Source organism: Pezoporus flaviventris, unplaced genomic scaffold (assembly GCF_033815535.1).
Source record: "Pezoporus flaviventris isolate CSIRO_AGI_PZ_B2104156 unplaced genomic scaffold, CSIRO_AGI_Pfla_v1 ptg000015l, whole genome shotgun sequence".
Taxonomy (NCBI): domain Eukaryota; kingdom Metazoa; phylum Chordata; class Aves; order Psittaciformes; family Psittacidae; genus Pezoporus; species Pezoporus flaviventris.
The window spans coordinates 25,241,901-25,259,256 of record NW_026892563.1 but is presented as its reverse complement, the minus strand read 5'-3'; the positions used below and the strand labels follow the sequence as shown (position 1 = coordinate 25,259,256).

General features: G+C 37.5%; 1 protein-coding gene across 2 annotated transcripts in view; it reads right to left on the bottom strand.

Annotated features, from left to right (window-relative positions):
- SAMSN1 (SAM domain, SH3 domain and nuclear localization signals 1) overlaps positions 1–17,356 on the bottom strand; it is a 155,782-nt gene that overhangs the window by 52,044 nt on the left and 86,382 nt on the right. Inside the window, exons 2-7 of one of the 2 annotated variants that reach the window (XM_061453795.1) lie at positions 16,813–16,850; positions 15,340–15,426; positions 10,926–10,990; positions 7,076–7,144; positions 1,798–1,921; positions 292–665 (exon numbers count right to left, since the gene is read on the bottom strand). The exons of the other annotated variant lie outside the window; for it this stretch is intronic. Of the exons in view, the coding sequence (XP_061309779.1) occupies positions 292–665; positions 1,798–1,921; positions 7,076–7,144; positions 10,926–10,990; positions 15,340–15,426; positions 16,813–16,834 (741 nt within the window). The 5' untranslated portion in view covers positions 16,835–16,850. The remainder of the gene's footprint in view (positions 1–291; positions 666–1,797; positions 1,922–7,075; positions 7,145–10,925; positions 10,991–15,339; positions 15,427–16,812; positions 16,851–17,356) is intronic. 2 annotated transcript variants of the gene reach the window in all.

Sequence of the window (17,356 nt, the reverse complement as noted above, 5' to 3'; positions counted from 1 at the left end):
TACTTTATGTACAGATGAAAAACCCAATGTGTGATGAGAAACAGAATAGCCTAAAGCCTTCCATGTCAATGCTGCTGATGTCTGCATGGTTAAAAATGAGCTACCTAGGGCTATATGAACCCCTGATGTTAGCCTGAACAATGCATTCACATCCATTTACCTGAAATCTTGATTTGGTTTATCGCACTTCATAACCACATGGAAGTTGACAGCATCTCTTTAATGCTGAATCAGAGCAAAAAGTTTCCACTTTTTAAACACATCAGCACAAAAGAAACCGCTTCCACTTACCCAGGAGTACTGTAGGTCCATATCAGTTAGGGAATATGTAAGATGTGGCTGATGAGAAGAGCAAGTACAGTTTTCCCATTCTTCTATTTTCGAAATTAAAAAGTCACAAGGACAGAGCTGATTATCAGGAAATGGCTTCCAGTCACTCCACAAGTGAAATTCAGTTTCTGAATGGATTGAAATAGTTCCTAGATTATTAAGTCTGGAAGTGTATGAGTGGCCCATCGACGCAGAAATAAAATCTGCCCTCGTCTCAGTCTCTTTTCTCCTCATGTTGTCTTTCCATGTTTTCTTTTCCTGAGGTTTTGTCAGTTTCATGCAAGAAGTTAGTGCTTCTTCATCCTCTTCAGAGAGATAAGCATCTTCTAATGTATCTTTAAAAACGCAGACACTTCTGTTATAATGTGTTGCAATTCATAGAGAAAATAGCACATATTTTTCTTAAATGCTGTCTGTAGTATTCTACATAATGAAAAAAGACAAGGACTCCGTAAAAAACAAATAATAATGATAATATGGGAGATGCAAGGGATTTTGTACTGGGTCAGACATCTGAGCCAAAAGCAAGATTTAGTCTCCATTTGGTAAATTTGCCTTTTTCCCTCAAAGGCACTGGTTCTGCACTGAATATGAAAATTCGCTGAATGCTGTATTGCTGCACAGTTGCAGAGAACATGAATTTAGCTTAAACATTGGAAAAGTTTGGAAAGCTTTTCTGTGTAATTCCTCTCTCACCCCTTCCCATACTACAACTGTATGTTGTAGTTACAAAGTAGTTGCTGAAATCTAAATTTCTTCATGTGTTTCAGCCCAAGCAATGCCTTGGCTGGAGCAGTAGTTCATCAGACAGTTTAAAGCCACTTTGCTAGTAATTGTTTTGAAATAATTATGTACACAAATGCATTGTACAACAAATGTATTCACTGTTAAATTAATGTTGGCAAAACAAGTTCAGATGAAGACAAGCTGCACAGTTAGATCAGTGACCAATAGGAGAATACAGAAAATAACTTGAGCTTAGCATCAGTTTAGAATTCCTGTATCTTATGGCCCTAGGCAATCGGGTATGATGAGAGGCCATCTTGCTTATCACACCACAGACCTTCTTGTGCTCCCAGCTGCTACTGACTCACGGATTAACACTGAAAGTTATCTCTTTGCATTTGTGAGTTTTACCTTTCTGATATGAAACATGATACAAAACTAGGAACTACTCTGAAAACAAATTGCCCCCAGCATGGAAGCCCCACTGTTATACAATTCTATTTAGCTAAAATCCCCACTTGCAAGATATACTGTTACAAAACTCAAGCTAGTGTGACAGGAAACAGGTTTTCACACTATGAGGAAGTCAGCACTAAAGTGGTATCACAGTAACATCTCAGTTGGGGTTTGAAAATCGTGGGTGGTGAATGACAGACCAGGACAGGATTGTTTACAGTTATGTTCAATACAGTGTCAATTTGCCAAATGCTGGAAAGAATGCTGATATGATACTTCACTTACTGAGGGGGAGCAAAACATGTTTGACGTCCTCTAAGCTTTGTGTACTCGTTTTTTTGGTTCGAACCAATTTCTGCAATCTTTTTAATGTTCCCATGGACTCTGCTTTATCATCTGGTTCGGTACCCTGGCAAAAAAACCCAAAGTTGTTAAAAGTATCCAAACCCTACACATTAAAAACTAAGGGTAGCATGGTGCTTATTTTGAAAACGTTAAAGTTTCAGATTCAAAGACTTCATCATTTACACAATGCTTTAAAAGTTAGGCACTTCCTTACGTGGGATCATTAAATACAAAACCATGAAAAAGGCAAGTCACAAGAAGAATCAAACTTACATCAGTGTTCATATTGCTGTTTGCATATTACTTTTTAATAATACCCCAGTATTATTTAATGCTTGATTCCAGATTAGTTCCAGAAAACATTTTATTATATGCATCCACTAACATTATCCAGAAGCACTGTGTATGCACAGAAATCCCAGAGGTGCATTGAAATCTGTATGGGAGTGTGTTCTGAAATACCAATATCTTCCTTTTTCAAGGCCTTACTTGCTTGTCTAGATTAAATGCCAACAATGTAAATGACAATTTAGATCTGTTATTGTACATTCCAACAGTGTCCTACTGGAGAAACTCAAGATTAGGGTACTACAGCCTCCTAGAGCTGGAACTTTGTGAAGACGTGGCCATCTCACAAGCTTGCACTAACGTTAAAGCAACTGCTATCTTGCAAATCAGTCCAGAATCACTTGAGTTTTCTTGAATCTGAGTCTTAACTTCCCTGTGATCTTCAGAGAGAAATTTCATATTCTGACAGCAAATAACCTCTCTTTCACAGTCATTTGCTGTGTTTCATATGGCATATATGCTTTTCATTAGAAACCAAAAAAGTATATGCATTAGAAATTAATAAAACTGGAATTCACTGATGGCTACTTTTTGGATCAATACTATCGGCTTCTATGGACATTTGCCTATTTACACTAATAACAAATTTGGCCTATTGTGGCAATGCAGCTTTGGCAATATTATCAGTGATTAAGTGCTTGTGCTGATGTTATCAGAAGGTAGAAATGCAGAGACCTCTATTGCACTCTCCCCAACAATTAGGTCACACATCACAGCTCCTTTCTGCATCCTCTTATGCATAATCCTTTGAGACAGTCATCATGGAGTTTGCCAGCACAGTCTAATGTGTAGTGGGCAGGCTGTTTAGGGATGGGTCTCAAGAGATTCTGAAATCCTCAGCTTTCATTTGGGTTAGAGGCTTTTAACTAAGTCTTACTGTGAAGCACGTCTGAAGCCCCAGCATTCACATATTATAAGTTATATCCACCCGCTGTAGCAATGATAAGGGAGAGGGTGTATGTCAATTTCAGGTTTAAAAAAAGACCACGGTTCACTTGACAGATAACTGCTTAAAAAGATGGCTGTGCTTCAAGTGCCAAAGGTTCAGATATTCTTCTATGAAGACATGATGTTCTGTAAGCAGAAATAGAAATCCAAGACTTATATGCCCAGGCAGAGGACATTTTAATGTGTATTTAGTTAATTTTGTATCACTAGAAAATTGTGTCAAAATTATAATAAATCAAAGCAGAGTTAGTGAGTCTAAAAATAGGTGTGATGTTCCCCTGTATATTTAGATGTTTGATTTTAAAACTTGAAAGGATTTATACCAAATGATTTGCACTACCAGTTCATCTTGGTCCAGCTATAAATTGGCATGGAGATTTAATAATCTACAGAATCTGCTATATACTCCTCATGTAAGACCAATGGACAAACAATATTAGAGATTGTCTTGAACCAAGCATCAACTAATGAAATAAACATATACCCACATGTGTAAAGTTACACACACAAAAATCTAAAACTTGTTTCTTTTTTCAGGCACTGTTCTGATGAAATATTCTTAGCTATGTAAAACATTATTACTACTAGTCGTAGGCTATCTCTAGATACACCTGTAATAGTCTCTTTCATGGCAAGATTCCACTCATGCTGGTAGAGCTATAGTGGCTTTTTTCCTTAAAGATAGGACCTTACGACTCCTAAGGTCCTTCTCTTGCTAAACACATTGAGCAATGCAGAAGCTTCCATAGTGAGTAGCACTTGGGTTTAGATTCCTTTCTTCTCAGTAGCATCTTACATTCCTTGAAGCCTGCAGACTGTCCTGGGAACTGGGACTGAACCACAGGTACATAGCAAGAAGCCAAAGAGTTGAATGTATACACCTTAGCATGTCTCCCATGCCTTTTGTAAGTCATGGCTACGTTAGCATTTTAACTTTGATCAGGGGCATATATTTAAAGTGAATTTCACAGTAAACTGTGTTTTGGTCTCAAAGAGACACAGAGTTCATCACAAATGAACTTAAGATGAAAGGTGCTTTCCAGAAGTACAACTGATGAAATCCAGCTATTATTGGATGCCCAATAGAGAGGATCTGAACACAGGTAGAGCAGCCATAATGCATATAGTATGGACATCAGTTCATCAGCACCAGCAGTTCTCCTGTGCTGATAGATACTATTCTGTGCTGGTTACTAATAAAGACAAAATAGATGTGCTTTCAGTTTCTGCCATTTGAAGAATTTATTTTGTAGACTAATAAAACCTAGTGGTTTTGGGTTTAAAACTCTTTAGGTCTTCTTGAGGACCTTAAATGTAGGATAAGAGGGGTAATGGTTTTAAATTGAAAGAGGGGAGATTCAGGCTGGATGTAAGGAAGAAATTCTTTGCAATGAGGGTGGTGAAATACTGGCACAGGCTGCTCAAAAATGCTGTGGAATCCCCATCCCTGGAGACATTCAAGGCAAGGCTGGATGTGGCTCTGGGCAACCTGATCTAGTGAAGATGTCTCTGCCTGTGGCAGGGGGGTTGGACTAGGTGACTTTTGAAGGTCGTTTACAACCCAGGCTATTCTATGATTCTATCAGGTCTCAGAAGATCCATGTTAGGGTTCTAGTCTGCTCAGGGCCCTTTTACAGCTTGTATCTGTGTATTCATCATCCACTGTGGGCCAAATCCAAACATCCTTAGATTAGTCATATTCTCATTTGTATTCCAAGTCCCCTCTCCCCCCTTCCAAATTCAAGATAGCAGGACTGCAGTTTTACCTTAGTTAAAGAGGGAAATTGAGGTATAATTTTTCAGTCTCTCATTGTGAGATGTCTTTGCAAAATAAATCACAGTGGGTTTAAAATGCTAATATTGCTCTAATTTAAAATCTTTTGTAGCAATAATCATTTGTTCACTTATAAGTAACGACACAAAAGCAACATGATGACTTTGAGTTATGATCTGGGACTTTCATCATGGAGACATCAAGATAAATGGAAGATAATCTATTCAGATAATGTTATTAATGGGAAAATCTAATCCTCTTTACCTTAAAAGCACTCATTTGGTAGAGTCTATTGTTAGTGAAATGTCAGAAGTGCTTAAATAATAAATACAGTAACCCCCTTTTATGGAGAAAAAAACTCATGTAATATTGGTTAATGATGGGACAGCTTTTAAATACACTGTATTTCTATTTACCTAAGCATTCAAATCCAGAAGTTTAGCTGCCTATCCAAACAGAGGTAAAACATTTTTTGATGTAGAAATCTGACAGACTATCAGGTGAACTGACCATCCTGTCTCACAGTTTTAGTGTGTGTCCCAGCAACCCTCAGCCACAGCTTAGGGAAAGCATGCATAAAAGTGAGAAAAACCTATTGAATGTTATGCTCTGGTTTCAGACGATTTTCTTTCTGTTTACATTATCTGTTTACATCATCTGGTATCTCTAGCTGCTGCTGTTGAGGATATCAGAGAAGTGCAGTGACAGCATGTGCAGTGCTACTGGTTGGACCAGTAATGTAGACTAATTTGGAGTATGCTACTTTCTGGTACCTTCCTTCTCTGTGGAAGGGGAAGGATGTTCCAAAAGGAGCTCCGGGGGAATATCGAAGACCAGTGCACAGAGCAGTAAGTCTCCACTCATTTAAAATACATTTAAAGACTTCTAAATTTCCACCCTTCTATGTTCTAAGGTCAGAGCATATGCTCACTTGAATATTATAGCTCTGCTTTTGCCCAGTCTATAAGCAAAGCTATCTGTAAGTAAAGAAATCTCTCATGAATAAGAATATTCTTTATTTCCCTGTTTAATGGGTTTTAGCCATGAAAAATCATGTCACATCACAAATAGAAACGAATAATGAAAAAAAAAATAAATAAATCACAGGCTGCCCTTTAGTTACAAATAATTCTCACGAAGTGTGCATGAATTCCTATGGACAAAAATAAACATTTTAAAGATGCACTCATAAAAATGTATTATGGAAAAAAAGACCTAAATTGTGTCTGTTAAACTGTTTCCAGTTTATCCAAAGATATTCTAAATACTTTAGAAATCTTTGCTCACTGAGATATTATGGGGATTAACCTGGTGACAGAAATTCAGCAACTTGGAAGCTAAGTGTAAAACGCTGTTGGTCAGATTCCAGCAATCTCAGTCCTGTTGAGCACTCTCTTTCTTGGGTGTAACTGCATTAATTTCGATAAAAGTACTTGCACAGCGTGTCATTTTTCAGCATGAAGAATTTAGTCATGGCAGAGTTTAATCTCTGTGATTTTTCCTCAACGGGTTTGCCTTTCCCAAAGAACTGCAATGATTATCTATACATTTAAATTCAGAGTAAATTGTAATAGTGAGAAGACAAAAAATATTGGATGTTTACTCTGTCAGTGGTGCTATCACGATTGTATCATTATTGTTTAATTTCTGGAACATTCCAGGAACACCCTTGCTTCACAGAATGAATATTAAAATTATACATCATGATAGAGAACTTTCTGCTTTATTTATATGAAAAGCTAGTTCTGTAAAATACATTGAATTTGGATAAATTTTATGCTACAAAATGTCAGTAAAGCCACAGCCGAGTAATATATAGACGAACACAGTACAAATTTCTTTCACGTGAGCCTGCCCCCTATACATATCTGACCTTTATATATTCTCATTATTTAGTCTGATACTCTAGCTACACAAAAATGAGTCAAACTAAACGGGCTAGGATTATAGGCAGATTTTCTCCTGGGAATCACAAAGCAATAAGTTATTCTATAAAAGATAAAGAAATCTCATGATTTATAATAAGGATATGGGTAAAGACCTTGGCAAAACAACACACAGTAAAGGCAATCCTAACTAAACCATCATGTTCTTCCATGTTGCTGGCTGCTAATGAAAAAAAAATGAACAATTTTCATGGCAACTCACCATTTCACTGTTACCAGCCATGCTTGGAACATGAACTTGTGGTGGAATCCACTGCTCATAATTTATCACCTAGATGGTAAGAAGAGTAAAATAAAAAATCCAACATAAATAAGATAAAAAAACATAATTAGTATCCTGTCACTGAATACAGATTGAGAGCTCGGCAGTCTTTCAACCCAGCGCTGTGTGCATATAAAAGCAATGGCTGATATACGCTAGCTGTTAGCCATTGAAATCAGTTTGATATTGAGCTGTCTTAATTTCTTTAGTTATCTGGGACTCACTAACATCTTGGAGACATCACAGCGTATATGGTACAATGGCAGAACCATGCATCATCTCATGGGATGTTTCCTTTCTCAGTGAGCAGGAAAGCCACAGAAGGCTTTCCTCAGCAGCAAACCCCCAGCTGAGGAGCAAGTGTCACCAATGCATTTCTAAAAAGGGTCTTGTTCAGTCTGCCTCATTGTGTCTGGGATGTTGAGCCCCAAGGGTGTGAATTTGAATGGGATTAACAATGCAGAAAAAATGGGAGGATCCCCAGAACTAAGCACAGACAAGACTATATACACTTTCATCATCTGCCCACAATCCATTTCTTGGTCATAGTGTCCTCATGCTAGGAACACCATGAGAATACACTTTCCCTGGGGCACTGATGCAGTTCCTAGAGGGCAAGCATGACAGTGCTTATAACTTATCAGCGAAAGTAATGAACACTAGCCTTTTTTCTTCATGAATATGAATGACACTTTGAAGGCTGATTGCAACCTAAGAATTTACGTGAGAAATGAGGCATGAAACATTTTTGAAAATGTATTAGCCCAAAGACTGCATTACTTCATATTTTATGTCCTTCCCAATATGCTACAAAGGGTTTGAGCCATTAAGGGAGCCCTGCTAGACATGAACAAACAAGAACAAAGATATGAAAAATAAATGCAGAAAGTAAAGCTATTTTTGATGTTAAGGTAGTATTACTAGAGTGCTGTTCATGCTGTGTCCCTCAACCTGTATTTCTGTTTTCCAGCACTTACAGAATGAATGGAAATAAATGAGCATCTACTTACAAAAGCACTCAGGGATGCTTATTTGTTCTCTTATTTTAGCAAGAGGATAAAAAAAACCCCAACAAACTATAATATTCATTCTTTATGTTAAATGAAATTCCCAGTATTTCAGTTTGTGCCTATTGCCGCTCATCCTGTCACTGGGCACCACTGAGAAGAGTCTGACTCTGTCTTCTTTACTCCCCTCCTCAGGTGTTTGTACATAGGTATAAGATTCCCCTGAGCCTTCTCTGCTCCAGGCTGAACAGTCCCAGCTCTTTCAGCCTCACCAGGTATGACAGGTGCTCCAGTTGCTTAATGATCTTCACAACCCTTCACTGGATTTATTCCAGCATTTTCCCTCTTTGTTTTGTACTTGAGAAACAATAAGCAGAACCATTACCCATATGTGGTGGGTCAGCTCACCACTGCTGAGCAGACAGGAAGAATCACCTCCCTCAACCTGCTGGCAACTCTGACTAATGCAGCTTAAGACACTATTGGCCTTCTTTGCTCCAAGGACACATCACTGGCTCATGATCAACTTGGTCTTCACCAAGACCCCAGGACCTTTTCTTCAAAGCTGCTTTCCAGCCAACTGGCCACCAGCCTGTATTGGCAGAAGGGGTTATTCCTCCCCAGCTTCAGGACTTTGCACTTCCCTCTACTGAACATCATGAGGTTCCTGTTTGCCCAATTCTTCAGTCGTCTGTTGAAGGCTCTCTGTTGGGCAAGCACAACTTTCTGGTACGTCAGCCACTTCTCCCAGTTTTGCCCTGACTGTGAATTTGCTGAAGGTGCACTCTGTCCCATCATCCATCTGAACAATGAAGATGATAAACAGTACTGGACCCAGGATTGACCCTTGTGGTAGATCATTAGGAACTGGTTCCCAGTGGGACTTTGGGCCACTAATCACATTCCTTTGAGTCCAACAGTTCAATCTGCTCTCAGTGCATCTTACTGTTCAATTTTCTAGTCCTCATTTCATTATTTTGTCCATAAAGAGGTTGTGGGGGAGAGTGCTGATAGCCTTAGTAAGGTCAAGAAAAACAACATTCATTCTTTCCCCTCTTCCGCCAAGCTAGTCATTTAATTGTAGAAGGCCCTCAGGCTGGTCAGGCATGATTTCCATTTCATAAATTCATGCTGACTACCCCCAGTCACCTTCTTGACCTCTGTATGCTTGGGAATAGTTTCCAGAATTTGTTTCATCGCATTCCTATGAATAGAGGCAAGACTGACTGGCCTGTAGTTCCCTGCATTTTCTATCTGGCCCTCTTGAAGATAGAAGAGACACCCCTGGCAGCTTCCACTTCAACTGTGTGAGCTATTCTACCATATTTCTGTGATCCTGAGGCCACAGCTTTGCAACTGCATGCAGACCTCTAATTCCTCCTGTTTGTTACCCATACTGTGTGCACCAGCATACAGGCACTCATTTTTCCTGGCTTGCAGAAGTGTGAGAGCTTCCCCCATAGTGCTCTTCTCTCAGTATTTCCTTATTTGTGTAGATAATGCAGTACAACAAATGAAAAAAGACATAATGAGACAAGGTAAGAGAAAGAAAAAATTAGAATGATAAGAGGAAGAGGAAAGAGTTCTCCTTTCCTACCTTCTCACCTACATTTTGGCAGTGCAGAGAAGAGGTAATTATGGGAACAAACTAACAAACAAACTAGAGATAGATAAAACCCTGAGGGAATGCAGGAGAAACCTGGAACATACTGGCTTTCGGAACATACTGGCTTTCAAGTCACCAGTTCCCAATACGCAGATCATTTGACCTTTGTTTTTAAGCTAGATTGCATCTCTAACCTACGCTGGAGTTTAGCACTGTCTAATGTCTGGGTCTTCACAGGCAGATATCTGTCTTACCTCAGATAGCTTCAGGGTGATGCATGTACGTTTTTTTCTTACTTTTAACATAGGCATCCAAAAGGACTCCTGACATTGTTTAGGAGCAGCAGAGGAAACTCAGCTTGGAGTCTTTTAAAAAGCTTAATGCTCACCTTGAATGTAATACCTTCCCTGTAATGGAAAATTGGGCCAGATTTCCAGCTTTTAAATAATTTACTGTATTAATTCATCATTTAGATACACACATAAGTGTGCGTTACATTCTTTTGTCAGATTCCCAAACTGAGTAAGCTGTTATGTTTTGTGAAACTAGCAGAGCTAAGCTGATTTGCAACAGATATGAGCTGGCCATTTAAATCAGGGCAAACATTGGCTTGGAAGTGAAATAAAAAGCAAATGCCAGTCATTCTAATTCCAGAGCTAGAAGTCTTTCTGTTCATCTCTCTGTTGCTCACCAGCTGATGGGTTCTTACCTACTTTTATGTTATTATTATTATTACTATGCAAGCCCAAGGATCATAATTCCTTAATTGCTCATGCTAGTGGGATAACTAAAGTAGTAGTGTGAAGAGGAGAGGCAGTATATGCTTATAGAAATTCAGAATGCATTAGGATACATATGCGAATATGGATCATGTAAGACTGATCTTAACACTTAGTATAGATCTTGCTAGACAGAACTCCAGCACATCATTTTAATAGAAAAGTATTTGCTCAGGGAAAGAAAACATTTTCTAAGTACTAAACCCTATATGGTCTGCATAATGAAAATGGTGAACAACATACGTAGTCAACAGAGTCTTGTTTTAAACTGCTTCTAAAATGCGCAGGTATACTGACTCTGAAGTTTAGACTAAGTAAATACTTAATGAAAGCAAGAAATATGCATTTTGTCTGAATGAAATTTTAGATTCTGAAAAAAAAAAGAGTAGTTCTTTCACCTGGCATGTTGTTTCTTCTATCTTCTTTCCTTGAAGCAAATGTATCCCATCACCAATAATATTATCTTTTGTGAATGACGGAAAAAAAAAGAAAAAAAGAAAAAAGAAAACATGCTTTAAAATGTCCTGTTTTAAGTTTTTCTGAGGAAAATAATTTAATTTGATGTTTTCAGATGACATTTTCACTCTCTGAAGTTAATCTTGTATTGTTTAAGCATGCATTTTATTTCAAACTGCTTTGAAGTAGGCTACAGAACAAACTGGCAAACTGACTCGCATAAAGAAAATTCATTCATGCTTTCTTCTTAATCTGTACTTAGTCCTCTAAGAGTTTACTAACCCAGAAACCCACCAGGTGCTTCCTCTTGTCCTACTAATCTACAACAGTAATTCTAGAATATTCGTATAGAACAAGTTAAGGACAAAAATGAACTTCGCAATTGAGAGCTGTTTAGCTTAGGTTAGAGTAGAAATTACTTTGAAAGGATGAATGTCCTCCCATTTCTTCTAAGAAATTAATGCTTTACATGGGAAGAATATTTACCTGCATTACAAAAATGAGCAATAATAGGTCAAATAACTCTTTGAAAAGTTTAGTTTCAGTACATCTACTTCGAAAGATCTACTCTTATTCCTAATGTTAATGCAAAGCATTCACCATTATAATACTATGGAAAGGCCCTATTGACGAGATTCCATCAACACAGATATCAGAGACACTTCATTATTTTGCAGGAAAAAAATAGTTGCTAAACACAGTACAAAATGCTATCCATTTTTTCAAAGTTACTAGAATCCAGTAGGAATGTTTACTGGTTTGGGTTTTTTTTTGACATGAATCCTAACTTGGTGTCTTTATTGCTGCTGAGGAATACCTTACAACATGAGTAGTTCGCCTGTTTGCAAAATGACAGCTTATTTAACATATACACAAAACATATTCACAAAAACAGGCAAGCAAGGCTGATTGCATTGTTTTCTCTATGATCAACAGAAAAGAAAGATTAATTCAGTGAATAATCCCAAGTGACTGAGATTCTTCTGTTATTATGTGAAAAAAAGGGTTTGAATGTGATAATGAAAATTTATATTCAAAGAAATAAGCAAAATCTTAGTTCTCAAAATGCCTATGCTTATGTTGGGATTAAATGACACTACAATGCGTATAAAGCTATACAGAAAAGCAGTAACTCATGTGAGCGAAACGATTAAAAGGCCACTGTACAGGCAAGTTAGCATATACATTTTCATGTTATTTTTAAGAAAATTCTGAGTCAAGAGACATTTTTAGAATTGTATTTTTTTTCCTGAAAGAAAATCCTCTGCAAACAAAAATCATAACAAATAACAAATAGTCTTCCTCACGGTTTCGCAAACTCACAAATTAGAATCTGGGCTTTGGGCAAAAAGAGCAATAGTCTTTTAATGTGCTAGTTCCACCCTGAAACCATAGCTCAGATGCTTAGAAAACCCCATCAAACAGTTTCCTTTATTCACCATGTGCGTCAACAGGAAGAGGAAAAGTGAGTCACTGAAAATTTTATTTCATGAATTTGCCTTTAAAGGCTTCTGCAATAGTTTCTGTGTTAATAGGACAGTGTCTTTCTTCTACAGACTTAATGGTTACTATAAAACCAAAAGCTTTGCAAAAAAATTATGTTACATTCCCAAAACTAATGTGACTGATCAGATTTTAAGCTGTCTCAAGCACCTACAACTCTCCTTGAAGTCACTGAGGGCCAGGTGTCTGACAATCCAGTTTACTTAAATATAGAGCTAGCTGCATCTCTGGAAGCAGCATAACTCACTTCAAGCATTGCTTACGCAACACCAGATTAACATAACAGGGATGTTCCTGGTCCTCGGGCTAATTTGTTTCCATCTCCTGCAGGCATCTCTGCACACTGTAGCCCTGTGCTCTGAAAGCTTACTCTAAAAATGAAGTCTTGAACTGTTCAGCCCTTGCCCACACGTCCTCTTAATGTCTATCCCAAAATAGTATTATTTGGTAGCTGTTTGCAGATGAATAACAAAGAACCATGGGGCAACATATAATGTCCTTAGTCTGAAAGACTACATACAGTGACACTGTTTTTAATGTAATTTAATTCAAAACCAAATGAACAACAGCAAGTTATTAAAGCAAATCTTAGTGGTCCCCCCAGCCATGAGTTCTTTTGCTAGCCATAATAATATGCACCCGCAGTACTCTTAAATCTTGCTTAAATCAGCTTTCCAATCCGCTGAAATATTGAATAGGGCATTTGGGTAAACAAACACACAAACACATATGCAAAATATATCTGAAAGTTGCAGTGTTCTTTTCTTCCTGATCTGGCAACGGACACCAGTCACTTTACTGTGGAATGAATTGGGTGCAGTAGAGAAGTAAGTCTGCTGACTCTGAGAGGTGTCAGCTCTTTTCTCTTTGGCTCTGTAACGCTCTTTTATGGAAGACCAATAACTGTGAATTGCATAGTCAACTTTTTCAATAGTGATGCTTTTAGGCAAATCTGGTACTGATGATTTGGGTTTGGGCTTGTGAGCAAAGACTACTCCCACTATTTTATCTGTGGACTATCTAAATTTTTACTGCCTTATCACTCTAGAAATCTGAGTTTTTAAGCAGTAATACAGCAGCATTAAGGACCTAATCCAAAGGCTTCCAGTGTCAGTGGATGTCTTTTAATTTAATTCAGTGAGATTTGGGTCAGGTCGGTGAATACAGCTCTGAATAAAGCAGAAAAGTCTGTGCTGGCCACCATGCACAGTTTATTACCTCTAACAGAAATTCATATTATGCAACACACTTACAAACCTTGAAGATTATCTCTGTTAAGAGAAAGGTTTGATCAATAGTGCCAAATTGATCGATAGTGATACACTGTAAATCTCCTTGCAATGTTTTTCACTACTGTGTGAAGGCGACTTCTCTTAAGATAATTTTACTGCAGTAGGGGAAGGGAGACTTTTATTTAGCTGCCAGTTTTGCTTCCTGTATCCCTCTGGGCCCCTGCCCTTCAATTACAACACTTGTCAGCTTTCAAAATGTGCCCTGCTTCTTTTGCATGCTCTGGATGTTTTAAAGGGTAAAAACATCTTGAGTAGAAAAGAGACTGGAGGAAGGTCAAAAAGTTCTGCTTTCTCATTCAGCCTCTTTCCACCTCCCAACTGACAACCTCTGAAGTATTTTGAGGAATCATTCCAAAATGTTTTTGATTAAAGGTAAGGCTTTTCTGGAGAGAAATGCCTGATATTTCTTTCACCTATCATTATAACCTTCCCCCTTGAAAGACAATAAGACTTACTGAAGGTCCCTTTCCCCCTCATCAGCTCATCACAAGATGATGAAATTCCTGTAAATGTTCCTGTCATCTTTTCTTTCTGGTTGTGGTTCCAAGAGACCAAATTTGCGTATACATGGGCAATACAATATTGCAATTTCAGATCTATTTTTCCAGCATTTCAGAGTTTATCTTCAAATGGTGAAGTGACTGAAATCCAGAGGGGAAACTGCTGCCCTGTCCTCTGCTTTCTTTGGCATATCAAGGTAACAGTGGAATCTCCCAACAGTGGATAACATCTAGACCATCTGTACAGGAGATACTAAAAGTTAAGGGTATGGCCATCTTCCCCCCTTGTTGGCATTAAGCAGAGACAAAACATGCATTCACTTTAATCTCACATATCTTCGTTTCTGTTTCTGCTCAGCCTTGTCTGGTTTGGTCTGATTAGGCAACTATAACAGATCTACCTTGACTTTAAAAAGTATAAATTCCATTCCTGGAAGCAACATTAAGTAGATTATCAAGGCCTTTTAATTTTTAGAAGTCCAGTTTTTTAAAAGTCCAGTTTGTGTTTAAATAGCCAAGGTGACTGCTCACTTGTTCTCATAGTTATTTTAGTGAAGTTATACCGATCAACTCTTAACAATGTTACAAGTAACTTCCCAAATATTAGCTATAAGGTTGCTTCAATAAAGTTGGTCAAAATCAGTTTAGAAAGAGAATTGGACAAAAGAGTTGCCTACAAAATTCTGCCAACTCTCTTTTGCAATTGTCACAAGAGCAGTATATGGTATATGGGGAAAATGGACTCCTACTCTAGGTTCATATTAGAGTTGGCAATCCCAATACAACAAGACTATGGCAATTTATTGTAGCAGAAGTCTTATTTGTTCTTTGGCCCATGGACTACAGTGAGTTGCTCACAGTGTATGTTCTTAGTTTCCCAGTTTTAAGGTAAGCTTTATTTTAGCTGCACTTTTTTTTCCCCTTGAGGACAAGATAAATCTCAAAAGGCCCTTGCAAATTATTTAGCTAGATTACTGGTGAAAAATGAGAAATTTTCCTAGGTGCCCTTTTAAATACTTTGTGAAAAATGCAAAATCAGCTGAAATATGCTTAGCAATTACCTTCAAGCTGACAGTGCCTTCTGATGTACGAATCATTCTCCGGCTTCCTGGAACCCTGCCAAAGTGTGCCATTCAAATTTTTCCTGTCTAAAGTAAAAGCACAGAGAGCAGTCACCTGAATTCATAGCAAACCTGTGAAATAACAGGAAAGTCTATAAAAATAGCATCAGAATGCAAATCAGACAAGCTTGCAGAACACTGTAGCATCTGCTCAAACAGAAATGAATTGATGATTTCACAATATAGGAAATTCAATGAATAGATGATATTTACTGTGGGCAGACTTCAAGATTTATCATCTTTTTCTGCTGTCTAATACCTCATTTAACACTGTTGAAACATGATCAGAATAATTGTTATCTTAACCCTTGTTTGAAGAGCTAGGAGCCCACAGAACATCTGTGCCTTTATATTGCTTCCAGGAGTTGTATAAATATTACTGAATTTTACAATTACAAGTTAGTGTGTTAGCAAGAAATTGCATCAAAGATGCTCACACATGCCCCAAGGCTAGTACTGTCTCAGCTTGAATGGCAGAAACTAGGCTGTCTTTGAGAACAAAATGGCCATTGTCCTGTTCCCTCAGTTAACTTCAAAGTGGTCATGCTTCACAGCATATTGATAACCATTAAGATTTTGTGTTTTCTGGGTTTGTTTTCTGTTTGTTTTGTTAGTTTCTTTTTTTAATGTTGAGTTTAACTCTATGTTAGAAAATTATCTGTTTGAAAGTACTTGTAGATTGTGTAACGTTCTACATGAAAGTCTTCCCAGTGCAGGGCTACAGAATGAAGCCTTAACAGAGGGGAAATTTCATCTATATGGGACACGTTGTTATGAAATACAGCTGCATTGTTACAGGCAGATAGAATAATCTTTTTACGCAGTAAAGACTAGATACAACAACTAAACCCAAACTCCAAAGAATAAATAATAGAATGTTAACTGGAAGCTCTCACTCAAAAAACAGGCAATCATCAGGTTTTAAGAAACTGATGATTATTTCCGATAGAAGTTTTACAAAATAGAATCACAAGCATGAATAAGAATATGCAGTGTCAGGATGTGTTTAAAAAAACCCCAACCCTGAATTTCTTCTTTGGTGAACTTTTTTTGTGAAAGCTGAAGCAAAGTAGTTTGGGTCATGAATCTGAATTTGATTAGATGAGAGACATTTCATTTTTTTAAGCTGATTTAAAGAAATACTGGACATGCTGAGTATTTCTCATGCTGTCCCATAATATGTTCTTTAAATCTCAATTTGGCTTTTATGTTTAAATATTTGTTTTCAATATCTGCCTACAAACGTGTCTGTGAAAAGCAGGGAGAGAAAGAGAATATATTGACAGTTTAATTGTATTTTTTCCTTTCCTTTAAATTTGCTCCAACAACTGTAAAGCAAATCAGACCATTAACTGAAATTGTCTCTGTGAGATTAACACAGGTATACAGCAAATTATTTAAGCAGTTACTAACCAAATGCTTCATTTTCAGACATGGACTTCTGGATGGATCTAAAAGAATTAAAAGAATTTACAATTAGCTCAATGTCAGAATGAAAAATGAAACCATACAATCAAATATGGGTATTTTAAAACTAATTATTCAAAGCAGACCATGGAGTTTTAGCTGTGCAATTCCCACCAGCTTTAATTGGAGTTACTTGGCTTTTCTCATTCACTCAATCGTCTATTCCTACGTATCACACAAAACTCTGAAAGCTTCTGAATATTCATTCTGTAAAAATATGTTATCCAAGTTTCTTTCTTTTGTGAATGAAGAATCAGGCAGCCCATGAGGAAGAAAATAAGAGGTACTTTTCTTTAGGTATAATCTGAAGTGTCCTACAACTTTTAGAAATTAGTGTCTGAAGTTTGGCAACATAATAATGGATTGAACCAAGGAGATACATATGAACATGCTATCCCCACAACCTTGAGTGACGTTGTATTGCCCAAATAAACCTTGAGCCTTTTGCACATTTACACCAAGGAATAGTCCTAACTCATGCTTACATCTG